General features: G+C 29.2%; 1 protein-coding gene across 4 annotated transcripts in view; it reads left to right on the top strand.

Moving 5' to 3' along the window:
• LOC107446660 (MFS-type transporter SLC18B1) overlaps positions 1-27,728 on the top strand; it is a 63,659-nt gene that overhangs the window by 27,896 nt on the left and 8,035 nt on the right. The window contains exons 1-10 of one of the 4 annotated variants that reach the window (XM_043043949.2): positions 489-622; positions 10,819-11,092; positions 12,567-12,662; positions 17,315-17,388; positions 18,589-18,736; positions 19,950-20,018; positions 20,763-20,850; positions 22,444-22,586; positions 24,298-24,396; positions 26,466-26,557. In XM_043043949.2, the coding sequence (XP_042899883.1) occupies positions 10,847-11,092; positions 12,567-12,662; positions 17,315-17,388; positions 18,589-18,736; positions 19,950-20,018; positions 20,763-20,850; positions 22,444-22,586; positions 24,298-24,396; positions 26,466-26,557 (1,055 nt within the window). In that variant the 5' untranslated portion in view covers positions 489-622; positions 10,819-10,846. Of the gene's footprint in view, positions 1-488; positions 642-5,985; positions 6,103-10,818; positions 11,093-12,566; positions 12,663-17,314; positions 17,389-18,588; positions 18,737-19,949; positions 20,019-20,762; positions 20,851-22,443; positions 22,587-24,297; positions 24,397-26,465; positions 26,558-27,728 lie in introns of those variants that run through there. The other 3 variants (XM_071187438.1, XM_016061358.3, XM_016061357.3) reach the window with 3 other exon arrangements.

Genomic DNA, 27,728 nt, shown 5'->3' with positions numbered 1-27,728 from the left:
GCCCATTTGGCGATATATCTCTCCGCTATATGGGGCCCCTTCGGCCTTCATCAAATTGAAAAATTGATAGCACGAAAAGAGAATGTATCATACATACACAGTTATAATTGCTACAGAACATAATAACTTTAATCTTCAAAACGTTTTGCGAAAGACCACACATCTTGGACACTAATGCCCCTCTGCGATCGTCCCGCAGTGGACTGATCGTTAAGACACGGTTCCCAGCAGAACACCGAAGTCAAGCATCACTGCCTACGGTCAGTGTGCGGGTGGGTGACCACTTGGCTACCGAAGAGGGGGTGCAATCCCCTCCGCAGAGGATCAAAATTGTGATGGCNGAAGCAGGGGGGCCATCCCCTCTGCAGAGGATCAAAATTGGGATGGCAAATCTTCGGATCATCTTCAGGGATGTTTCCCAAACCATCGCCAATAGCTCTATGTGCAGCTCTAGTGCGACGTAAATGAACTGCAACAACAACAACCCTCTGATAACTTAGCTTTTAGAATCTGTCTTAATCTTTGCAGAAATGAGCAATTGGAATCCTTTTCAAAAAATTCTTCCAGTCAATATGTGTGATATAATTAATCCATATTTTATTTTTTGAGGTGTTGTTTTATTGTAAGTATCCATCATGCAAGTAAAAAAGTTATTTATTTGCTTATTTAATATTTCTTGTCGTTTATGAATGTAAAATGTCAAATTATTTCTCTTTTTTAAATTTCATCAAAATGTTCACAGTTTAATCTCCTATTTTTTGTAAATAAAAATAAAGGCCTATATAATTAGTATTTATATTATATTTAATACATTAGTTTTAAATCTTTTTTTTAAAACTTAATTTGAACAATACTTTAAATTTTATGTTTACCGACGTATAGTTTGCAATTCTAATTCTCAATTTCAACTTTTCAACACCTATTTGAATTTTTTTCCATAATATGGAAAAAACAATTTTTTTAATTTTGATTTTTTTTTTTTTTGAATTTATATACCAAGTGATACTATGTTTCTTAGATTTTTAGGAAAATAAACTAAACAATCTATAATTGGTTATTTACGTTGATGTTTAATAGCCTTGGATAGTATCTTTGATTATTTTATAGTCTTTTATAATTCTGAAAATTCGCATTCTCAAGAAATCCTTGCCGATCAAACGAGTTTTCAAACACGCAAAATGTGCAATATATTTTCATAATTAATGCATAGTGAATGCTTTAATAAAAATATTAGTGATCATAATCTTTTTAGTTTAACAAAGTAAGAAGAAATGTCTCTATGCTTAGAATGCTAATGCTTTTTGTCCTAATTAAAATTTAAATGTTTGTAATAAATGTAATTATTACGCGACATGGTATGTTACATGTTTTTCGGTAACCCAACTTCTCTCTTATCTCTATAAAAATACGAAATTAGTTAAAAATTTTCTTTAATATTTTGGAAATCTACGTGGGAAGAGTTTTTCTATTTAAAATATTGAATTTTTTTTTAAAAACTGACTGAACCATATTTGTTCTATCTGTGAACGATTTGAAACACGATTTCTCGATGTTGTCATGTTGTCAGTTTGTGGTAATTTGAAAGAAATATTTGAAATAGATTTGTATTGGTTCTCTTCATACAAAAATATGTAGAATGAGAAAAATTAATGTGACTTTTGATTCAATAACCAACTTTTCTCAAACTGAGATATTATTTATATTGAAAATTCATTTATCTACAAAGCAGTTATATTTTGCATATCACTGTGGTTAATCTGATTACACTTTCTCTTTTTATCTCGTTGAGCTAGTTAAAAAAAGATAGAGTAGTCATTGCTTTGTTTTTTTTTTTTTTGCAATTCTTTATCTATTGTTATTTGAATTTTTCTTTTTTATTTGTATGTAGAGATTAACTTTCGTTCAAGTGACCTTTAAAATTGAGATTTCTATTCCAAAAGCCCATTTTTTTATTTTCAAGTATTAGAGCTGCTAAAATGATTTAAGCTTTTAAATAGTTATTGTTAAATAAAATCTTGAAAAACTATTTTGATCTGGTTATGCATTTTTGGATAGGATTCATCCCTCCTGTATTTTTTTTAAATGGGTAAAAATATAGTTTTCCAAAAAAAAAGAATGCTTTTGGATATTTAGTTTTCCCTTACAAAATACAATGACTGAAAAAAATTAAAAATAAATTGACGTGTATTCAATTATTCTTATTTTAAAATTGAAGAAAAAAGAGATTTCTTGTGAAAAAAAAATAGTTCAAACCGGTCTTCCTCTAATATTTAATTAACAACGTTACATTTATATTTTCAAAGCAATCTAGATTGAGGATGTTTTACTGTTTGGGTCAAAAAGAGGGCAATAGGTGGCAAAGTTTTTGTCCTCAATCATGTAAAATGCGGATATTCTCTAATTGGTTAAAAAATTAGTTGCCTTGTTTAAACATTGGAAATTAAATAAATAAATAATTCTCTTCACGAAAAATGCATGTTAGAAATTTGATCCTGACTTATCTTGAAAAGCACATTTATCGGAACGAATAAAAAAATCTTAATTCTAAAAAATCACCCTTCATTAAACATAATTTTAATAACCAAAAACTGTTCATATTTTTTCCTTATTTTGGCTTTTATTTTTACGTTTAGACTTTTCAAATCATCTCATTGATTTTCAGTCCTGAATATATCCTCTTAGAGGGGTTGCCATTCTCTAGCTAACTGCGACCTCGAAGAGCCAAACTATGATTGACAAATTTTTATAGAACATAAGATTTTGCTTTTGTTTAGGGCAGTAAAGCCAAGTCTTTGTTTTTGTTCTTATTATTTAAACTTTTAATCCATTAAATATTTTTGAATTTCACTAAGGATAAATTTCTGACCACACTTATTTTTAAAACATGTTTTTACATTAAATTGTTTTCCATAATTTAATGATGCACTTCTTCGCCGTATATTTTTTTACATAGGTACAAACTTATAGTCAAAAACAGTGGTTGACAAATGGTGGCCCCGCAAAAAAATTATTAACGAGGAATTTTGCGTTGGTAGCTTCAAATTTCTCGCCCCCCTTCTAATGCGAAATTGCGACATCGCACAATTTCTTTATATTATACTTAATAATATTATTACTTCAATTTTAGTTATTATGTAAACTTTAGTTTTTAGTATCAATAGTTGACTTTTTTCTCATCCTTTGTTGTAATGTTCACTAAAATTTTAATTGCAAATGAACAGGGTGTAGATTTGAGAACTTGCCTTCTTGTATTAATTTTAAATTATTAATTATCGTTGAGGTTTCACCAATTTCTTTTTGGAGGGGTACATTTAAAACCCCACTCGAATAAACTGAAAAGCTTTTCAACTCTTCCAAAGAATGAGATGGTGATCTGTGACGATCATAAGATTGGTGACTATTGCTCTAAAACATCTGATTTTATTAGAGATCTTGTACATCCGTTCCATATCGGTGATGGGGCTCTTTTGTTGTTAAACTTGAAGATTTGAAATTTTGAACCCAACCCAAAAGTAAAGGAATTCCTTTATCTAATTTTAGGACAAACTCTCGTGGGTTTTTTGAATAAAACTTTCTTTTATTTGTATTACGCGGAGAGTAAAACCGCGATAACTTCCCTCAATCAGACCAACGATAAGGCAAACATAGTGTACATTAAAGATATACGATAATTAGCACTTCCAGTTTACTAAAAACCCAAACAACTACTCCAATTTATGAAAAAAAATATTGCATTGCTAATAAAAATTATGCCATAATAGACAATTGATTTTCCATAATAAATCTATCCTCTTTTGAAATTGTTAAACCAAATTATTAATAACAATGAAGTAACTAGATTTCTCGTTGTGTTCAAAATTCAATTGTAAAATTGTTATTAAAAGAAATAATTTATGTATTATAATTTTTTTTATCGATTGCTGATAAAGGAAGATGTTTTTTAAATTGAAGGAGAAGTCAGGAAACAGCCTTGATGAGTAATTTAATAAACAGGAAATATTTAAACTAAAAATTAAAACGAATGCTCTAGACTTAAAAATCATCGTTAAAGATGTAAAATAGAAAAAAATTAATTTATGTTTAATTTAAATTATGTTTGGTTTGCTAGCTATTAAAATAATTAAGCTTTTGTTGTATAACGTACATCAATCAGACCGACATACTAAAGCAATTTTTTCTTTAAGCTACAAGTTATGTAGACAAAGAATTACTGCAGAATTCCTTGTGATATCGCATATTAGAATATATCTATTTCTTATTATATTTTTTGTACATTATAAATAAAATTTCTCAAATTTCTATTATGTTAAAAAATTCAGGAAAACCTGGATTTTTTCCTAAAACTAAACTGGATATACTAGAGTTAGAGAACTCCCTATAACACACTTATTTGATTACTTGCAAAGGATATTGGTATGTATTTGAAAAGATATTTCAGCGGAAGTAACAAAACTATTGAATTGTTTTAAAAGTAGTACAAAAATGATTTATTAAGAAAATTATTGTGAGCCTCTTGTTCACTGCTATTTGACTCACAGAGAAATAAGTTTCCCATTTTTCTTCCCGAAATTTCAACTAATTAGGGTAAAGATTTTAAGTTATACTCCTCTTTACTCGGCAAAGATTTAAACTTATACTGTAAAGTGACTAGATGAGAAACATACTGTAGTGTCTAGATGAGAGTTCACTGTAAGCGCGTGCGGCAGTCAGCGTGTTAAACTATAGCCTGAACAATACCGTCGTAAGAGGTTGCTTAAGCTACTTTTCAGTTTAAAAATGCAATCTAGGAAGTAAACCAACCATAAAATGTCCATTTGAGGTTACTTTCAAAAATATTTAGGGACTGCAATTTAAAATTTAAAGTTTGGTGATTAATTTTTTGAAACGTATACACTTATTGATTATAGTAAATATAAGTAAAGGTTTATAATCCTACCTAGAAAACACACACTATGTTAAAATAATCGAAATTATATTTTCACTAAAACAGGGAAATTTTAGCTCCGAAACTTAATAATCAAACTCAAAACATTATTGCAAAAATGAGTGTCAGAAATTTACACAACGGATGTACTCTAAGTGATCCTGATATCCTAAATATGGCAGTGGCTTCGAATTTCTTTCAGATAGGCAAAGGGAATTAATAAGCAATTAAAAATCTCTGAAAGAATAATTTTTATACATTTTTAAATGTAACATATAAAAGAAGATGGGAAAGTTTAAAGATTTATGAAGATTCTCAATAACAAATTAAAACTAATCTATGTTATCTTACATTTTATAATTTGCAATGATGTTCGTTGCATTGCGAATTTGGATCTTGTCTTTTGTATCTTGGATCTTGTCTCCATTTTCTTGTCTCTTGTAAAGCACAATATAACTAGAAGATGCGAAATTAAAATGATTAACGTTGTTGCCTCTTGGAATTTTACATTATATCCGATTTCCGAGCACAGTGCTGACGTAAAATATCCTCAATGGTAGACGGATTATGGGTTAAAATCCCCTTGCCATCGATTTAACCATGGGAGGTTTCCATGGTTTCCTCTTCATGTGACACAAATGCAGGTTAGTTCCATCACATAGTTCTCCATGAAGGCTAGTTTGCCATAATGCTTGATCCAGGAGTTCCTATCTCTTCTGGATTGAGTTTAAAATTGCAAAATTCAACATTGATAGTCGTTAACTCAGAATTGTTTCGTTTGTTCTACGTCTGTTATTAAATATAACAAATAAATATGAACAATAAAATTAACTATCTAAACTTATCAGTATTTTAAGTTATGAAACTCAATATCAGTTTTTTTTTCACTTTCTTCACCCCTCTTTTTCACATCAAATGCTAAGACAATCTTATCTTATTATCTTGTATGATTCTTACAAAATTATTTGTAATAGATGATTGTTTTGATAAAACTAGATTTCATTTTGATATTCAATATTTTTTATCAGTTGAGTTATTGAATAATTTTAAGCAATAGTTCTGAAAAATTATAGTTAAACCCAACAATTTTGAATCGAAGCATCACTAGCTGCTTAAACGCTTTTAATTTTATTCTCTTTATTTTCGATTCAAGATTTATTCAACTACTTATATATCAGGTAACTCTAAAAGTAATTCCTTCGTGAATTAATTTTCAGAGAATTTTATGTTAAATGAGGTATAATAAAAATCAATTAGTTTTTAAAAATAAACTTTGAATCTTATCGTGAAAATCTATTTTACTTACTGTGATTCTGATAATAAAACATAAAAATAAAGCTATAGTTATTCATTGGTTTATTGCTGTTTGAATGTATTTGTTGATAGGGAAATACTGAGAATTTCTTTTATTAAATGGTAAACATCACAGTTTTATATCTATATTAAAGTAATTTATTTGACATAGTTCATAAATGATGTTTCATATTTTCTTCATCGTTTAAATAAAGCAGAGTAATTAGTTGCACTATAACAGATATTTTTTCGATTGAAATTCTCAATATTTCTCTTTATATTATACAAAGTAGTGTTAGAATTACTTTCTCGACGCTGCGTCTGTTTAACCTTGTTATCCAAGTCATAATTTTTTTATATATATTTTCTTTTTTAAATATGGTGAAAAAAAACTCGAAAATTGCTGACTCGTTGTACCACAAATAAATTTTTTATTTGTGAAAGACAAAAAATCCCTAAGACTTGGAAACGATTTGGCAAGAGGCTGAAAATTATTCAAACTCTAAAACTCAGATTTCAAGGAAAAATTATTGTTACATTTGCTAAAATCTTATCTTAATTTTTTTTTCAATTTCCACCAGTGTTGATACTTTCTTAATTCCGGCGTATTAGGGAGGGTTTGTTCGTACAGAGAATGAAAGAACATCCATGCCTTGTCCGGGATTCGAACTTATTCTCTGAAAGTAAATAAATAATTAAATAGTTATATAAGCAAATAGTTCATGCCATTACGAAAACCTATTTTCATTTCAGGTTTAAGAAAAAAAGGATAAAAAATGTCAACAATATGTACGATAAGTTTTCAAAAAAAAAATGGTTGAGCTGTAACACGGTTATCCGAAGTAATTGAGACCGACTTTTGATGATCGAATTAATTAGGATTATATATGTAACATCATTCATTTTTGTAAATCTATTTTCCTCAGAAAACCAATTTATTTTTAAGTACAGTTTTTATATTTTATTTTAATATGATCATTTCAAAAATGTATTTCTGTCTCAAAAAAGTCGCTAAAAATGTCTTTTTTGGATTCAGACTTTGACAAAAATGTTTCAATTTTCAAAATTTGTTTTAAAAGTTCCTTTGATTTTTCGTGTGTAGGAAGAAGCATTTAATTCTGAATGGTTCAAATTGTTTTCATGGTTTGTTTCATTGATTTATATTCCTCTGCGAGCTCCATAAAGGTTTCTCTCAATTTCGTTCCCCCTACATTATTATATTTTTCTTTCACAGATGATACAATCCACTTTTTTTTTAGTTGAGATGGAAGCTATGATGTTCGGACTTAAGCATGTAAGTAAAAATAGAAAAATAGATAAAACAACAACAATTACAATAGTTAGACTTTTTTTTTTTTACTAAACCAAAGCAATAAACTTCATTAAATTTTTATATTTTACTTATATTAAATGATAAATTCTAGGTAGTCACGTAGTCCAATAATCATTTTTTTATTTGTTATTTTGAAAGCCCCAGGTATAGCCTATTTGAATCGTTCACTCCTATAATTGAAATAGTATCTTAAATTTTAGTATGAGGGCATTTGATTAAGTTGTAGCATTTTGGATTTATGACAAATTTCCCAAATAGTAAAAAGTTACACTTCTAAACACTGAGTCTGTTTTATTCATAATTTATGTTATAGAAGGAATTTAAAAAATGCACTTTATTTTTTTATCGAATTTCCATTTTTTCTTAAATGGAGATATATAATTTGTGGTTCGGATGGCGTAGTTATTACAACACATTATTGAAATTGAGAAAAGATACTAATTGAATTGTGAAATTGCATTGAATTGAGAAACTTAAGTGCGGTTTAAAGGAAGATGAACGGAAATTTGAGGCTCTACTAAATTCATTCAAGAAATAAACAAAATAATAAAATTAATGTAAACAAGCAAAATAAATTACTAAATTTAAAAAAAAATGTCTGGTGGTCAGCTGTCAATCACACAAAGTTTTAAAATTTAGATACATTTTAGTTAAATGTTTCTCCCAGATCGGCAGTTTTAAGTTTAATAAAACTTTGATTATTTAACTTATTTAAAAAATCATTTGAATTGAGTTGCTTGAATGATGTAGCCAAACATTTATGAACAGGAAAAATATCTTAAGTATTAAAATGTTTAACTTTCGTGTTTTCTCTCCTTTTACTACGTGTGTACAACAAGCAGTGTTCAAAAGCATTTTTCTTAAAGTTGGACGAAATAAAATTAATAAAAGTAAAAAAGTTTTTGTAAACCTATAACAAAAAATTACATTCATTTGCTGAAACTGTTCGTTTTCGTTCATGCTTGAAAATTGCGGCCATGTGCAATTCAAAAAGAAAAGCTTCATCGAAGAAAAATAGTACCGCTAAAACTTGAGTGAAATAAGATATAAAATTTTTAATATACGACTTTTTAAAGTTTGATCTAACACAAACTATTCAACCGGTTTCGTTCTAATTTTGTATTTTATCATTTAAAACTACACATTTTAAAATGATGTAAATGTTTTATGCCTTACAGTTAATTTTTTTTACCATTTTTAAATGAAATAAAAATTTTTTTTTTCTGCATGAAATTATCTTTGGAAAAACAAATTTTATAATTGTATGCTAACATTCTTTGACTCGTTTAAGAAGTTCTTGAGACACCGTGATGTACTTAATGAGTGCACGCAATGAGTGTATTGGGACGTACGTGAAAGCATTAAAGGGTCTACACTTTTGAAAGCTCTCCTGCATGAATTATTATGACCATACTTTCCCATTTGAGAGTACTTTCCCCTCTTTTGAAAGTTAAAAATCCAAATCTGCCAAAAAAGGTATGTTTATTAAGAGAAAGTACGTGTTTGTGTAAGTTTTCGTAATCTAAAATAGCGTCCGTGCTAACTAATTAGCATATTTTAGGTTTGACAATCAAGCCATTCAGATTTAGTTTTCGTGGTTTAGAGATAACAAAAATGTTACAATCTATGTAAAAAAAATATTAAATTATATAAAGAAGAAGAATAAACGTAATTACTTCTTCAGTGAAAATTTAATACTCTAATAAAATGGTGAAAATTAAATATTCTTTACTTGCTAGTGTTGTAAAAGTATGTTGCAACTTTCTATGGCAAATTTTTGATAAAATGCTTCATTTTATTTAAACTCACATAAATTTGTATAAATAATCGCAGTCGCATAAATGCTCATACCCTTATCTGCCTAATGCATTAATCACATGAATACTATTCATAAAAATCGTATTCATACGCACATAATTCAATGTATGAATACTATTTAACTGAAGAAATACTAAAGCTTTATTTTATTATGGATTATTTTAACAGGAATTTGTAATTTTAGTGTGATGTAGCAACTTGTAGTATCGAATGTTTTTATTTATCTAAGTGAACTTATCTGAATAGCAAAGATTCTTTATTTTATAACTTCATTATCGGCGCATGATAAAACATCGCTGTTAAGTTAATACTAGTTTTGATAAGTTTGACAACTTTATTTTGTTATCTAAAAGTAGATAATACTAATTAAAATTATCATTTTATTTCCCTTTCCAGAGTTTTCTTATTCATTCTAATTGTTTATTTACATATGTAAAAAATCAACTTGAATTTTTTATTATTTGTATGTGTTCTGAATGCAATTATGTGTGAGAAACTGTCATTAATTTCCTCTCGAAAAATATAGTATTGAAGCGAAAGTTTCAACAAAAAAAATTCATAAAGCTTCTGCATCATTCGTTTTAAATATGTTCAACTTTTTAAAATTTTATTAAGAAAAACAATTGTAAGAAAAAAAAATTTACAAAAAATACTTTTCTTTCTTCGATTGAATGAGTTTACTTTAACAGGTGAAGACTTTCCAAGCAAAATATCTTATTTTAATGTTTGAGCTGGCAGCATAATTTTTACATTAGTTCCTTATTCTTGTTTTTAAAAAAAATTGATATAAAAAGGCTTTGGCACCCATTACATTTAAAAAGTTTAAACATGTATGTAGATTATCTTATAGTGATTAAAATATTCATGAAGTATGAATTAAATATCCCCTTTCGAATTTACTTTATTGGCTGTTCACTACCGCTTGGAAAGTACATCTTTAGATAGTGTAAAAGTCGGTATGTATGAAATATGCTATTTTCTGCCATCGCTGGTTTTAGAAGAATAGACTACATTTTTTCTAGAATTGATGCATTTATCCAATGCATGTGTTTAATAGTTAAGAAACCTATTATATCTTGCATACCATGAGAAACATTTCTAATCACTATTTGCAAGAAGTTGAAATGAAACATAAAGTTTATAAATCCAGTTGAAATATAGTATAGAAATATAGAGTTCTTTTGTAAAAAGTGTTCAAGGATTGCCTATTTTACAGCATTTTATGAAATATACATTATCAATAATTGTTTTATTACTTATATTTGTAACATAATTATGGGCTCTAAAAATTACAGAGTTACGCTAATTAGTAAAAATTTTAAAAATACTTTTGATGGAACGAGATATTCATCAATTTTTATTGCTAAGATGTTCTCGCATCCAATTGATTTTGCACAGCAAAATTTATAATTTTTTATTTTGTACTTAAAAATTTCAAATATTTTTTCAGTTAACTTCGTAAACGCAAAGGCTTTCGGATGACGATTTCGCTAAGTACCGATAAGCTGAATAAGAGTCGGGAGAAGCTGAATAAAAGTCAAGAGAAGCTGAATAAGAGTCAAGAAAATGAAAAATCTAAAGAATATTCATCGCAAGAGATTGAAAAACCAGCGCAGACTTCTCCAAGAGCTTATAAGAAAATGTATATCATAATCTCACTAGTTTATGCAAATTTTTGGATGGCTGCATCAGTTTCTTTACAAGCACCTTTTTTCCCCAAAGAGGTAGGTAACTTTGATTTTCTGCAAAAAATATCTTACAAATTTTGATTTTGCATTATTAACTTACACTTTAACTACATTGCTAACTTTAACATTACTTTTTTTGAAAAACAATTGTAATAAAATAAAACGTTAATTTAATAACTATAATAAAGATATATATTGCACATTACTTTTTCTTACTGTCTTAACCTTCGAATGTATAACCAGAGTCAGTTATATTTGATTATTATACCACATCTAAAGGCCGAGATAGCCTGGTTGGCAGAGCGCTGGACTCACGTTATTGAGAACGAGAGTCTGAATCCAGCCGGCTGAAGACTTTCCCGTGTAATAAATGGTGACTGATGCACGTTAAATATGTCGGGCCACAAAGTCCTTCATGCTCCTGTAAAAAATTATACCTCTGGGGGAACTGAATTGGAGATTGATCGTTCTCTGGTTCAGGCCAAAACTGCGATCTGTGGAGGAATGAATGGATGTATGAATGAGTCTGCTCTATAAACGGATGTGACGTGTGGGTGTACGGAAGTCTAATTCCTGGCCATACATGGCGCCGTTGGAAAGCAAGAACAATTGCACCTCGTTTGCCTTAATGGCCAACGACAACCACGAAAACCGCATCTGAATTCGCGTACGTCTAACGTACTGGGATATTCACAAAATGTACAATAACTTAAAAAATGAGCAAGTCAGAAATGTGTGTTTTGCTATGATCTACTTAGAAAATTTCTCTTTTTCTCACCAAATTTCAGATATAACTAAAATTTTGGCAACGGATAGTGCTGTAGGACATGATAGTCTATTATAATTGAACTTCATTTGCTTCAAAAATACACTGATTGGAAATAACAGTCAACCTGTTACTTCCAATTCAGGGTAAAATGCATTTCCAAGCGCAAGGGAGGCTTATTTTGGAACTAAGGTCGTTAATAAGGGAATAAGCATTCCTATGAACAAAAAAAAGTTCCAGGGCATCAAGACGAGCAGTCACATTGCTCATATTGATGCCCTGGAACCTTTTTTTATTGGTTAATCAAGAAATATCTTACTTCTTTAGTTTCTTGGGATCATTTATTTAATTTGAAGTATTTGCAGAGTTTTTTTTGTCCATGTTAAGCTTAGACTGCGCCACGCTGATACTGGAAAAATATATTATTTTGAAAACAGTATTTTTAATTTTCCTAAATCAGCAGCGCCATCTGTAAATAATTTTGAAATTTAATAAGAATAAATATCTAGTTTCCGAAGCAGCAAACAGCAAAATTATTAAGAATAAGTGGTCGAATGATAGTAAGCTTTCTCTGCTCCCTGTACGAGTTTAAATAATGGAAACAAAAGCAGCGAAAAACCAATTTAGTTTAAATAAGAAGTAAAAATTTATGAAAAATTTGCAATTTGCAATTTATAGAATATTTTCCCTCTCATATTAAAAATATAACTATCAATACTATTAATAAATTATGTTTGTTTTTAGGCAGAATCAAAAGGTGCTACTCCTACACAATATGGACTTGTGTTTGGTGTTTTTGAACTGGTAGTCATAATTATGTCACCAATTTATGGAAAATTGGTAAGATATTTACTATTTCAAATATCTTGATTTTTATTTTTAATTCCGTATTTACTGCATTTAGGACTTTTAATGAAAATAAGTTAAAAATAAAATTTAAATGTGTTCTATTACCGTTATGAACTGAAAGCCTATTTTTTTTTTAAATTACATTTTCATTTTAGCACATTTTACAGCCAAATTTAGAAAATATGCTTTGAATTACATGACTTAAAAAAGAACTAATAATTCAGAAAAAATCAAATTATAAAATGCAGTTAAATATGAACTAGTGCGGCACTGTACAAAGCGGGAATTCTTTCTAAAATTGTAAACTTTGGAGGGCTCTGCAAACTATATGGAAAATATTATTTTAGTAAATTTTAGTAGGCATTAGCCGAAATCTGGTTAATAAGAGAACGTACATTTCAAGAAGATAGCAAGGAAATAAACAGCGAAACCGTTTCCCCGATTAGTTCAAGTAGTTTTTTGTACAGGAAATTTTGTTTATAAGAAACTTTTATTTATTTTTTATTTCCAATGGCAGATTATAGACAGTAATAGCATACATAAATATCTGAAAATAAGAACAGAAACAAAAGATTCTGCAACAGAGTCTATTAATCCCAACATGTCTCTAGCTTCCCAATAGCGTTCAGTGATAGAATTCCTGCAAAGTGCAGTGCGTGGAGTTCATGTCCTCACCAGAACTGCAAAGAGTGCATACCGGGGAAGGAACGATAGTCATGACCGGTGGCCAAGCGGAATTCAGCCACCGCTCTTCGTCTTGGGCCATTTCGCAAATTTAGGATGGTAGCCCTCCATGACTTAGTAGAAGTACGGTCGAAAAGTTCTTCATGAGCACAGGTCATAAAGGTCCTCTTAATAAGCTGTTTGTCTGAAGTCTGAATAATTAAGGCCCCCTTTTTTGCTAAGTAGTCTGCATTTTCATTACCCGTAACCCCGCAATGGGCAGGAACCCACTGGAGAACAATGGTTTTCTTAAGGGATGCTAGGTATTCAAGTTGGAGGCGGCAATCCAAAATGTCTCGAGTTAAGGGATTATTTAAGGATGCAATGGCAAGCAAAGCAGCTCTTGAGTCACATAGGACAACAGCTTTTTCAAAAAGATCGATATGACACTGTAACTGGACTAGAACTATTCGGATTGCAGCTATCTCTCCATCAAAAGCAGATCCCTGTCTCACAGGGGCATAAAAGGAAAAAGCCTCGGAGAAAACTCCGGCACCAGCATTAGGACTGTCTGGTAAGAGGGAACCGTCTGTGTAGATCCGAAGCCACTCTGGCGCAGGGTTGTAAGAGCTCAATGCTTCATAAGTCAGGACTTTCAGAATAGCAGGATCCATATTACGTTTATTTACACTTTGACATAAATCCAAATTAATTTGGAAATGCTTCAAATTTATTGGATTTTGGATTGGGATAAGATATTCCAATGTAATAAAGAAACGGAATCAAATGGTACAGAAAACTTTGTTTTCTACTTCTATAGAAATTTTTTAGTTGTAAACGCTTTGGTGCTTTATAAAATAGTTTCAAAGCAAACATTTTATTAGAAGATTCAAAGAAATGATAGTTGCAAAATAATGGGACTTCCCGTAAATGCAACTAAGTTTTCTTTTCGATAAATTGAGTATAATATCACCACTTGCAAAATTCTTCCTGAAAAAGCATTAGACGCGCATTCATTTCAATTAAGATGTGAAATGGACTAATGAAAGAGACCAGAGAATCTGAAGAAAACAACTTTTTATTCAGAATGTTCCCAGATATCCTCAGCTCTGAATAAAATACTTTAATGTTTTGCACATCAAATGCAGGGTTTGTACTCCATATAAAGCTTCATAAAAGTGGTATCAATATTGTAAAAAAGAAGTTAATATCTTTTTATTAGCTTTCACTTCAAAGTTTATAAGCCCGGAATTTCGTGACTAGATGCATTTATTTGGAAAGTTTAATGACTGTGGTGAATAGAAACTAAAATTTTTTGCTACTACTAAGATTTTTAACACCGTACAAACTCTGTAAATATTTTTTAATAAATCTGTTTATATTTAGAATTCAATTGTTTTATTACATCCGGCTTAACATCTGTCCAAATATTTTTAAAGATCCTTTGTTCAGAGTGAAATAAATGGAAGACGAGGCCAGATTAAAACTTTTGCTGTCTCCCGAGAAGAATTTAGTTCAACTATTAGTATGTAATAAAGTGAATAGTATCAAATATATACGAGGAATAACGGAAGATAAGGACACTAGTTTCATATAAACTTAACAAGAATTTTAAAATATGTCATGTTGCTTGAAAATTTTTTTAAAGTTAAAATTTTGTCTATTGTGACAGATTTGTGACGTGAAGCAGTAAAAATAAGATGCATAAACCTCCATTCTCCTAAATTAAAATATTCACTGCAAATCAAAGGATAACACAACAATAAAATGTATTTCATTTTATGGAATTTACAATTAAAAATTTAATTCGGTAATAAGGAAAGTTATATTACATATAAAAAAACTTCACTGTTTTTATAAATATGCAGCTGAAAATAAAAGTCGACATATTTCAAGCGCTCAAAAAAGGCGTTCGTTCTCAAGACTTGTCAGACGTGAATGACCTTCCTGCAAATCTTGAAAATGGACGCCTATTTTTGAGCTCTTGAAACGTGTCTACTTTTACTTCCATCTTATTTTTAAAGCCAATTTAGTTTTTTTTTAAAATTATTAATATCTTACGGCTTCAGTGTCTTGAGAATAACCCTTTAAGGAAGAGCTAGAACCATCCTTTCTTATTATACCTTTTTTTGAAAGTTTAAAAGTTTATTTATTTTAATATGATACAGTATGAATTTTCATATTTTATTAAAAAGTTGGAAAGAACCACATAATTAGAAATTTAGTTTAAAAAAATAAATAAAAGTATTAACCACAAATGATTTTCCTTTGAATGACAAAGCGGAAATAAAAAAGCGAACAAGAGTTATCATAGTTTTCTCAGCCGTGAAGTGAAAACCATTAATTTACTTTGCACTTAAGTAGCTCAAATCTTTATATTGATAATTTCATGTTTCTCAATAATTTTGTTTTGTTTTAAAGCAAATACGCCTACATTTCACCCTATCGCTAAAATTATCATAGTCATCAAACAATAAAAACTACTCTAGTTTATTTTTGTCAAAGCAATCTTTGTTTACAAAAAACGTTTATTTAAAGAATGATAACGAGACAATATAAATAATTTAGTAAGTTTTTTTTCTTTATTTTCAATGTTTCAAGGTGGAAAAAATCGTCAGTTAAAGACTGCGTGCACCGAAAATGGAAAACGTGGTAGCTAATCAGGCTGCTTGAGTAACTTTTGATTTTATCATTAGTTTTTCACGTATTCGGGCAATTTTAATGTTGCGGGAGGCAACTTTTAAATTATGCAAATTATTCAGATGGGGCGATGCTTCATACACAGCCTTTGATGTACAAATTTTACCTTTATCTTTCGCTGTACTATTACATTTATGCATAGTTACCATAAAAATCGGAATTATGTTTTGTTGGACGAACATATTATGCAGAGTAATGAAGGATAAAAAAATCAATATTTTTCTAAAAAGGAAAATTGTTATTACACTTAAAAATAATTTTTCAAATATTTTGAATTGTATACGTTTTCAAAGCCTTTTGACTTAAGTGAACTCAATTGTTCAATATTATAAGGTAAATATGACTCTTTTCCTGTGGTAGTAAGAGCAGACATAAAACTGAAAATGTTAAAAAGCTTTAGTGGTTGAGAGTAGACATTAATTTTTATTTTTAATTTCAAAGTAAGACACAACAATGCGAGTAGACATTTTTTTCTAATGTCGAGGCAAGATACAATAATGAGAACAGACATTTTTTTTCTAACAGCAAGGCAAGAGGCAATAATAAGTTAAGTACGGCAATATCTCTTACAAGGCTTGAGAATGAGAGCAAAAAAGTGACCGAAGTCATTGCCTTAGACTGTCTCTAGCATGCCCATATCGGGTGATTTCGGGCTCTGTTCATGTGAATGAAACATGCCGGAAGTATAGACGATTTCGTCGTCAAACTCCGGGGTACACCACTTGAATATTGTACCTTTGACAATTGTCAGATGATTGCGAGGCTGAAATAATAATTCTGATGAATGGCTCTGCTATCGTTATGTTTCTGATGCTATCCTATGTGTTCACTTTTGCCCAACTCGTACATTTTTCTTCGAAAATGTAAAAAATGCAACGAAATTACTTCATTAACGGAATGATCACCGTTCTTAGTATCATTTATTTGAAACACAGTAAATAATACATATATGAATAATAATAATATATATATGAACACACAATATTGTCTTCGTTTAAGCATGAAAATGGGTTTTTAAATTGAACTTAGAAAATTACAGCAATATGAATCTACTACAGTTTGCAGAAAAACTTCTATTCGCTGACTTTATAACTTTCACTTTTTAACTATGTTAGTTTTTAGAAGCATATTATTTGCACGTTACGTACAAATAATATGTTTTCATAAAACACTTTCACGTTGCATATAATAAACATGTGTTACTCTACAGTAATATTTTTTTAAAAATCTATAAGAATCTAATATTGTTAGATCAAATTAAAGTTGCTTTTTTTCCTTAGATTCCAAGAGTTTCCCCTAAATTTCTTATCACGTGCGGTGTGTTTGTCGGTGGGGTCGCATGCTGTGTATTTGGGTAAGTGATGTAATATCTGTTCTATAATTATTCTAAATTTTTTGTAAGAAAAATCTTTTACGTGCACAAATGTTTAAGCAAGTTTTTTGATGGCCAAGAAATAAATAAAAAGAATTAAACCAGCGTTTGGTTTAGGGAGACTTAACGAAAAGTTTTAACTGAATTCAACTCAGAATTGCTTCAACAAAAACTCGAATACCTTTCATGATCGCTTAGAAGGTTTAAGAAAATCTAACTCACAGTTCGTAGGCTAAACAATTGTTATTTAACGCTATGTTTAAGAGGCAGAGACACAAAGATATTAAAAATTTCCAGATCGGCTTTATTATTTTTTTTACAAAATACAATTTGTTCCCTCTTTCAAATTTGTAGAGAGTATATTTTTATTTCTGGTGGGGCATAAAATGAAGCTTAATCATTTCGCCTACCAAAATTGAATTTCAGTCAATGATAAAGTTTTGCATGTTTTAAACAACAAAATATTAGAATCATTGAATTTTTATGGTTTCAAAATTAAAAAGATTTTTAATGTTCCTGCAGAAAATTCACCCAATTTTCGTATACTTATTAAGATAAATCAGTAAAATTGCATCGAATGCATGAATTATTTTTTTAAAACAATTTATAAAATAGGCTCCCGACTTCCACACCAAAACAAAAGGAATCACGGCTGTCTTCTTACCACAAAGGGAATCACTGAATACAATTAATTCTATTTGGCTACAAAAAGGGTATAATTTCTTCAAATATTTATCAGAAACAATTGATGTGATTAAATGCAAATTTAATTTGATTAGGAGCTAAAATGAAAATTTAAATAATTTTATTTGTTTGAAAAGTTGCCCTGCTTTCCGATAAGCAGCTAAAAGGACTTAACGAAGCATTGTTTTAAATTAAAGAAATTTGCATTCCAAACGAACAAGCTTTTAAAGAAAACGCTTTATTTATGAAATTAAATTATTTTTAATTTTTGACAAAATCTAATGTGTTTCGTGCTTATCACTACTGCAGATTTAAAGATTGTGTTGTTTAAAAAATTATCTTTAAATCCACCAGGAGAGCTACAAAAGGTACCAGAAGAAACTTTTTCATTAACCTGATATTTATTCCAAGATATTCAATTTAAAAGATGATTTCTAAAATTTTATCATAGAATTTGCATTTTTGATTTAGTATTTGATTTACGTTTTTATTATTCAGGGTTTTAGATTATGTTCCAGCCGGGAAACAATATATTGCATTAGCCTTTGTCGTAAGAATCGTTGAAGGTTTTGGAGCAGCTGCTCTCATGACTGCATCATTTACAATAGTAGCAGCAGCATTCCCAGAATCAGTGGCAACAAGTTTTGTAAGTAGTAAAAATTTATGGTTTAAATGGTATTAAAAGTATTTTTAATTCCTTTTTACAGTATCTGAATTATTCAGAGCTTTCAAAATTAATCTTCTCTTTCTCAGAAAAATTATACACGCTTTATCATTGACGTTGCACTGCTGATTCATATAAAATTTCATTGGGTCTTTTTTGAGTGAAACTGACCTACATTTGGAAAACCATGAAAACCTCCCTTGATTAACCCTATGCAAAAGAGACTCTTCTTGATCAGTCTATTATTGGAAATATTTTTCACAAGCACTCTTCTTGATGCGAGCCCGGAAATGAATACTAATTGACCAGCAATCACTGGAATTCGCACCGGGAGAACTCCCCATTAGTTGAGCACTTTCTTGCCCACATTATTTAATGTTCTTGAAAATTTGTATTCTGGTTTGCTATAATAGATTCTAATATTTTCAACCTTTATTAGAAATATTCTTTTACATTCGATTAAAAAAACATCTAATTACAATTGCAATATAAAAACTAGCTGCAAGCTCTTCAAACATTCTTGCCAATTTTTTAATTATTTGGAATTTACAATATGTTTTCAGTTTCGATTTTACATGTTTAAGTGACGAGGTGCTTCGGTGAAATCGGTAAAGACGTCGCTTACTCTACTGGGGGTGAATCAAGGTTGTTAGTTCGATCCTGGAAGCCGATTAAACAACCGGTGTGTATAAGCAGCAAGTTGCATGTTGAATCTTTCGTGGTTGAAAGACCTCTCGTTGGTTGGAATGAGGAAATTTGGAGAGAGGAGTACCAGCTCAGTCGTTTTCCATGCCGCATGACTGAGGTAAAAATTACGTGGCTTTCTTACCATGGCTGCTAAAAGATGGAACCCTGATAAACGAGGCTAGGTGTTTGGGTGATGTGCTTATGTGATGAAAGTTTTAGAAATACTTTTTTAGTTACCGAAGTCTATTTCTCTTATTTAGTCTATCATAGAATTTCCGATTTTGAGATGATTTTACTGAGAAACAAAACTGATCCGTAATAATTTTTGGGAATAATTGCAGCTCATTGAAATATAAAAAAATATGCAATTCAAACTAATCTTTCTATATAAATGCATGATTTTAAATTTTTGTTTTGTTTTATTCTGTGGATTCATTAATTAATAGTCTGTATTAGTCTTGAAAAAACAGTTTCAATAAATAGTTATATAATTATGTTTCCATTCTAGTCACTGATGGAGACTGCATTCGGTATTGGATTAATTGTGGGTCCAACTATCGGTGGAGCCTTATATCAGGTACATATCATTAAATTGTAGCAACTTCGGTTAAATTGTAAAAAATGTATAAAATGTTTCAGTTTCATTTGTATACATTTATAAAATGGGAGATTTGGTTTCAAATGAAAAAAAAAATCGATTCGATACAGTTTTCTTTTCCGAATCTTTATTTTTAGTATTCGTAAGAAAACTTATTTAGGTAAGTTAAATAGTATATTTTATAAATGTATTATTAAGCTCAATTTACGAATTTTAACGCTTTTACGCATTCACAAAGAAGTACTAGAGTTGAATTAAATATTACATTTTGATTTCAGTGTGAGGTGATTCCTTTGCGAAAGTACATAGTAATTTTTCAGAAAGAGATAGTATGTAGTAATTTCTTAGTTTTTGTGAAAGTACGTCGTTATTTCTTTAGAATTAAATTAAATAGTATATTATATGAATACGTTAATAAGCTAAATTTACGAATTTTAGCGGTTTTATGTATTTCAAAGGCAATATTCGAATTAAATTTTGGTTTTAAGTGTGAAATGAAATTCTTTATAAAGAGTGTACGTTGTGAAATTTGATTTTTAAGTTTTTAAGAACTATATTTTGGTAATGAATTATAAAGAATAAAAAAATAACAATTCACATTTTTTTTAAATAAAAATTTCAGTTGAAGCAGTTATATTATCCCTTGAAATAGGCTTTTAATGTGGTTGTGTTGAAGCAATTTTTTGAACAATTTAATTTATACATTTCTTAATGTAATTTCAGGCGGGAGGCTTTCTGTTGCCTTTTGTCGTGAATGGTGGTTTTCTTGTATGTGGGAGTTTCGTTTTAGCCTTCTTATTACCAAAAATAGGTAAGTTATTCTTTTGATGTAATTTCATGTTTTTTAAATATTATTTTTTCATGAATGGTATTTTGTTATATAAAGAATATAAGGTATTGTGCGTGATTCTTAACTATTTACACTCTAATTCTTCGTCAATTTTGGCAAATTGTGCGTTGTTAAATTAACTCAAAATTTTGTAAGTGATTTTGAGTTTTTAAATTCAAATTTAAAATTTTAGATTAAATCCAGATTTATGTCCGTGAGTCATTCAATGATAGGATAATATATTATTTTCATAAATCATACCTGATTTTTATTGTGCTAGATACTCTTTCCAAAATTTTAGTGGATAATTATAAGAATAACTAGTGAAAATATAAGGCAATATATGTGTAGATATATAATGCCAATGCAGTTTCAAAAATGTTGCGAAGCATCGTTTCATTTTGTTTAAGTTTGAAAAAGCAATGTAACAGTAACTAAATTGTACATAAATTGAACTTTGGTGCAGATTGGGCTTAGATTTTTAGGTGTTAATCTAAATAAAGGAAGCTATTAATTAATATGCGAATCAGTGAATATATAAATAAATCACAGTATCAATAAATGATCAAGCTTTTAACATTTCCAATCCATAAATGGACAAATTAATTAATCAGCAAAAGAAAAAAAAAATCAGAATCTGAATGAATTAGCAATAAAAAAAAACAATGAATAGGCGAATGAAGGTAAGGGTACATTTCTAAATAAGCACATTAATGATTTTGTGTATCAACGAATAATTAGAGAATTAGAAATCACCGGATCAATAAATGAGCAAATAAATAAATTTAGCTCGTCAATGAACCGATGAAATAGTGAATCAGTTAGCAATTAAGAGAATCCCTGAATGAAATATCAACGATTCAGCAAAATAAGAAGTCAAAAAATCAAGAAATCTACAAATCAGTGGTTTTACAAATCAATGAACCTGGGAATTAACGAGTTATTAAGTCAGTAAGGCGAAGAATCGCTGTTCCTTGATTTGCTCTTACGGGTATTCTCTCATTTACGGATTGATTTATTCATTTGTTCATTAGATCTTTCATTGATTTACTAATGTGCTAATTCTTGATCTGTTGAGCAACCGATATAGACTTCAATTATTATGCTCATTTATTCATTCGCTGATTTATTGACTTTTTAAGTTTTTATTTGCTTTTCCTTGTTGCTTATTGACTTTTTGATTCACTTCTCATAGATTCACTGCTTTATTAGTTTTTATCATTCACTAATTCAATCTTAGTATTGCTTTTGTAGTTCGTTTAATTTCATTTATATGTGTTATAAGATAAGGTGATATGTGAAAGTTTGAGTAAATAACCAACATAAATTTTTATTTTGGGTCTTTTCTAGCCTCCGGAGTAAAAGGAGGAAATTACAGGTGAAAATAGACACTGTGAATTTTTGTAAAATAAACTACACGTACAAACAAATGGCTGTTATATTTGATTACAAATACTGAGTTAATTGCATGCAAGAATTTTCAAAACTGATATGAAGGGGGGTGATTACATTGCACTCTGTATTGGATAATTTTTGCTACATTTTATTTTTTAAATATGCATCTTTTATTTATAGAGGATACAGAGCGACACGAAGGTTCTCGTAATCTGTGGGCTTTCTTATTTGATGGTGGAATCATCTCTTTCACATTGTCTATAATATCTTCATTATTATTCATTGGATTTAACGCTGCAACATTAGAACCGCATCTAAGACAAGTATAAATTCTTATTGTTTCTGCATTCCTTATAACAGAAGAATATAATAAATAGCGACAGTATTTAAAATTTGGTTACAATGGTGTTAATTAAGTTAATTTTGAATTCTATTGATACTTATGTTTTGTAGACTGAATATTAACTACTAATGAAAAATACATTTCCAATTAAGCATTAGTAAAAAAACATTTCCAGTTTTCTAACTTTTTAACCCCTTCGAAGGCCGTGGTAAGTATACTTACCACCAATTTTTAAAGCCCATGGTGAACTTTTTTACCACTTACAATTTAATTTTCCATTTGTTAATAACTTAAGCTTTCTTGAAGTGCTTTTGAATAAAATTGGTAGTTTAAGAAAACGTATAAAAGTATAAGTTTGTAGCATTTATAAAATTTATTTTATAAATAACGAAAAATAAAAGTCAATAACGAAAAATAAAAGTCAATAGGACGTGGTAAATAATACTTACTACCAAAAAAAAATGGCATTAAAATTTAGTTTTTTTTTCTAACCCTTTTGAAGGCTGTGGTAAGTATACTTACCACCAATTTTTAAAGCCTGTGGTGAACTTTTTAACCACTTTTAATTTAGGTTTCTATTTGTTAATAACTTTAGCTTTCTTGAAGTGCTTTTGAATAAAATATGTAGCTTAAGGAAACGTATAAAAGTATAAGTTTGTAGCATTTATAAAATTTATTTTATAAATAACGAAAAATAAAAGTCAATAAGCTTCTAATAGACTGTAGTAAATATTCTTACTACCAAAAAAATGGCATTAAAATTTAGATTTTTTTAGTAAACTAAATGAGTTTTTGTTTCTTATCAATTACTATTCTTATATCAATTTCAATTCCAAAAATACTTTAATTTACCTTTAGTAGAAATAAATGACCCATTAAAGGGTTAATATTTGATTGAGTTTCTGGACTTCATGTAAGCTTAAATAATAACTTAATGGGTAAAACTATTGGCATGATCGTCATGCTATTTGGACTAATCGCTATATCATGTACATGAAAAAGTCGTTTTGTTGCAATAATATTTTATGAAAACTTAATAAAATACTGTGCAATGTTTGAAAAAAAAAATTATGAATAGATAAATATTAGGTTTTAACTGTTTTACCTAATTATTTTATGTTTAAACGATTGCGCTGTTATATTTGGGAAAGCATCAGAATACTAGATTTAAATATCTTTTACAGAGTAAAGTATAACTTACTTATTATTGCTGTCATGTATGGGTAGTAAAGTAATTGTCCGATTGAAACTTTAGCCGATTATTTTATTTTGAAGCTTCTAAAAATAATTAAAATAATTTCTTTTGATGTTACATTAGTTCAGTTAATGCCATAAATGGCCTATAATGTAATTCTAGTATAATTCTAGTAAATCTAGTATAATTCCTATAATGTAGCCTATAATGTAATTCCATAAAATGTAATTCTAGGACAAAAAAATTTTGTTGATATTCTTAGAAGAATTTTGCAATCGTTTATGTTCTAGTCAGAAATTTTAAATCACTCTAAAACTTTTATCATGAATTAAATAAATTTAAATAGTTTCACGTTTCGGTTTGTATTTTGAGCAATACTATGTGTCTTTCAGAACGATAATAGTTTCTCTCTAGAGAATTTTTAAAGCTTTGCATCGAAATTTATTTTATTTTGATAGTTTCAAAACTTATTTAATAAAATGTGATTTATTTTCAGTTTAATCTAGCGCCAGTTATATTAGGTGTTATTTTTGTTATTACTGGAGGAATTTACGCCATAACCACACCAATATGGGGGAAAATTTGTGATATCGGGGTAAGTTTATTATTTTTTGTTAAAAGCAAAAATAATGCTTTGCTTTCTTTAAGGATATTAAATCATTAACTTTCTTAGTTACCTTTTCATTTAATATTTACTGACCATTAGATTTAGAAAATTTTCAAATAAAGTTATTTATTCCAGTTTCATTAGATTATTCATATTTAAAACATATATTTCAATACAGAAAATAAAATGTAATTTTCGAAAAACGTAACAAACTTCAAAAAAAAAAATTCTACTAATTATCTTTACTAGAGACTTTATTTTGAGGACCTAAATATGCCGAAAAACTTAACTAAAAAAGTTTCTTATTAAAAAAATTCTTTCCTAGACATACATATATCAAATGATTGTGTTAAAGCTCTTAGATTTATTATTGTGAAGTTCTTATGTCAGTTTATTATATTAAAGTATAGAATAGTTTATTAAAGAATAGTTTATTATATTAAAGTTCTTTAAAATTATTGCATTAAAGTTCTAATAAATAATTACATTAAAGTTCTTACATTATTAGAACTATAATACAATTATTTATTATCTTGCAAATAATAGTATTAAAGTTCTTATACTAAGAGAATTCGAGTTGTAATTTTCATAAAAGGGTTATAAATGCTAAGCGCTGAAAGAATAAAATTATAGATATATTAAAAAATATACGTATACCGACACTGATTTTCTAATATACATAAACAGAATTTTAATATGAAATTCAAAAATATTGGAAAAATTCCAAATTTAAAAGAAAACAAACTTTAAATTATAAAAATGTACTTTAAAATAAACAAATAATCAAATCTCAAAAGTGGCATAAAAACAAAAAATGAAACAAATCATAAAAAAATATAAAAATGTAAATATATACATTAATAAAATTGCAAATGTCATTTAAATCGTGTTACAAGAGTGTGTTTTACTGAAAATAAAGTCCAAAGTGTTTTAATAAGGTGTATCGTTTTTTGTGGTAGTGATAAAACTTTGTTGCATTCCTGTATTATGAATAAAGTGTTTTCTTCTTGAGGAAATCAACTCATCGCGGAAAGTTTTATTAAATTTTATGTGTTAAATATACAAATTAAAGGCTATAAAGATAGCGATGTACAATACACATGGTGACAAATGTATGAAAGTAGTCAGATCTCGAGAAATACGCACTGGAAAAAATATGTATGCAGAATATTTTGAGAAACATGCATTCAATCATAAATTTATACTAATTTGACGCTTCAATTTAAGCGTCATGGATGTGTTGGGATCTCGGGTAGGAACCCCAAGTTTTATACCAGAAAAAGTACCCCAATTTGATACAGAGGTTGCTGCAATTTAGGCCGTAGGTGACGATATAGTTGCAAAGCAAAATGAAGTTGGCGTGAAAATTTAATTTTTTTACTGTCGCTGAACAGTTGACCCAATTTTGCATTAACGACTACCAATGTTCAACTCCGTAGTCTTGTAATTTTGAACTCAATACAGAAGACAAGAAAATTCCTGGATCAAGTATTGAAAGATATTTGCCTGCGTGGAGGATTTTTTGATGGAACTGACCCGTATTTGCCTTATATGGAGAGGAAAACCATGAAAACTACCATCACACACGTGTATTTTTAGATTTTTGATGCAATGTGTATCTATTATATGAACTTTTTCTAACATTTTAAAAACTTTATGCGTTGGCTTTACGATTTAAAGGTTGTTGTTGTTAATTTACGTCGCACTAGAGCTGCACAATGGGCTATTGGCGACGGTCTGGGAAACATCCCTGATGATGAGCTTCTCACGAATCCTCACAATTTTGATCCTCTGCGGAGGGGATGGCACCCCCGCTTCGGTAGCCCGACGACCTGCGCGCGAAGTCGAGCACTTTACGGTAGCACAGTTTAACGAGGACCAATACCGCACACCCTCGGTCCCTACGCAGACTGATCCAAGTGGTCACCCACCCGCACACTGACCGCAGCCAGTGATGCTTGACTTCGGTGATCTGCTGGGAACCGTGTCTTAACGATCAGTCCACTGCGGGACTACGATTCAAAGGAAAATGTAATTAAACTTATTGTATTTAATAGGTCAACCCTCTAGTAATTGGCATTGGTGGATATTGCATGAGTGTTGTTGGCATTTTGTTTATTGGTCCAGTTCCTTTTATTCCTTTTAAGCCGTAAGTAAATTTTTTAACTTATCATTTATCATTATTTTTTTAGGTAAATTATTTTAAATGTATCGTTTTAAGTATAGGCGCATTGAATTCATTATGTTACCTGCTTTTATTGATGCCGAGTATTTAATCTAACACAATTAAGTTTTGTATAGTAAGAGCAAAAAAAAATTAAAAAAAATCAGACCTTCCGGAGTAACTTTTGATCTAATGATCGGATCTTCACATTCTAGGACTCTATCTTAAAGAGTTAAGGGGGTGACCTCAAATATGCTCAATAACTTGTGCAGCCGGCAGACGATATCGACAAAATTAAATTAGACTCAAAAACGTACTTTCTCTGAACAAAGTTTTTTTTCTATGGATTCGGAATTTTGACTTTAAACTTTAGGGGGTCGTCACAATCAAGGGAAATATGGTCCCAATAGTTTGATCAGGAGAGTGTTTCGAAGTTACGACCCTTTATTCGTAATTTAAATTTTTGCTTATTTCGCCATAATTCGAATTTTTAAGCGAATTGAAAAATATTTGCACACAATTATAAAATTCGTTTATCCGAAGATAATTCCTTGAAAAATATAAATTTATGTAATTATTTTTTATTTTGTTTTATTAATATTTGAAAAATTTTAAGGTATAAAGTTTTCTCATAAATTTAGGGAATGCAATTTTTAATGATAAAATGTAAAAATTGGACAAATCGGTCGAATGGTTCCTGAAAAATCAAATTTTCAAAATTACTTTTTAAAAATTTGATTTCTCCGAAAGAAATTCGAACAATTTCGTTCACATTTTATATTTTACCATTCAAAATGCAACGAATTGTACCTCACAATTCAGGATTTTCTTAACTATCATTAAATAAAGTAATAAAAATAATAAATATTTACTAATAGTTATATTTTGTAAGGAATTATCTTTGGATAAACGAATTTTATAGTTGTGTGCAAAAACACTTCGATTCGCTTAAAAAGTTCTCGAGTTATGGCAAAATACGCAAAAATTTAAATTAAGAATAAAAAGTCGAAATTCTGAACAGCTCTCCCGATCAAATTATTGGGACCATATTTCCCTTGATTGTGGCTACCCCCTATATTTTGGAAGTCGAAACTCCAAATCCATCGGAAAAAAGGTTCGTTAGTTCAGAGAAAGTACGTTTTTGCGTCTGATTTAA

This window comes from Parasteatoda tepidariorum, chromosome X1 (genome assembly GCF_043381705.1).
Source record: "Parasteatoda tepidariorum isolate YZ-2023 chromosome X1, CAS_Ptep_4.0, whole genome shotgun sequence".
Lineage (NCBI taxonomy): Eukaryota > Metazoa > Arthropoda > Arachnida > Araneae > Theridiidae > Parasteatoda > Parasteatoda tepidariorum.
Note: the sequence above shows the minus strand (reverse complement) of the source record. Positions and strands in the feature narration are given on the sequence as shown.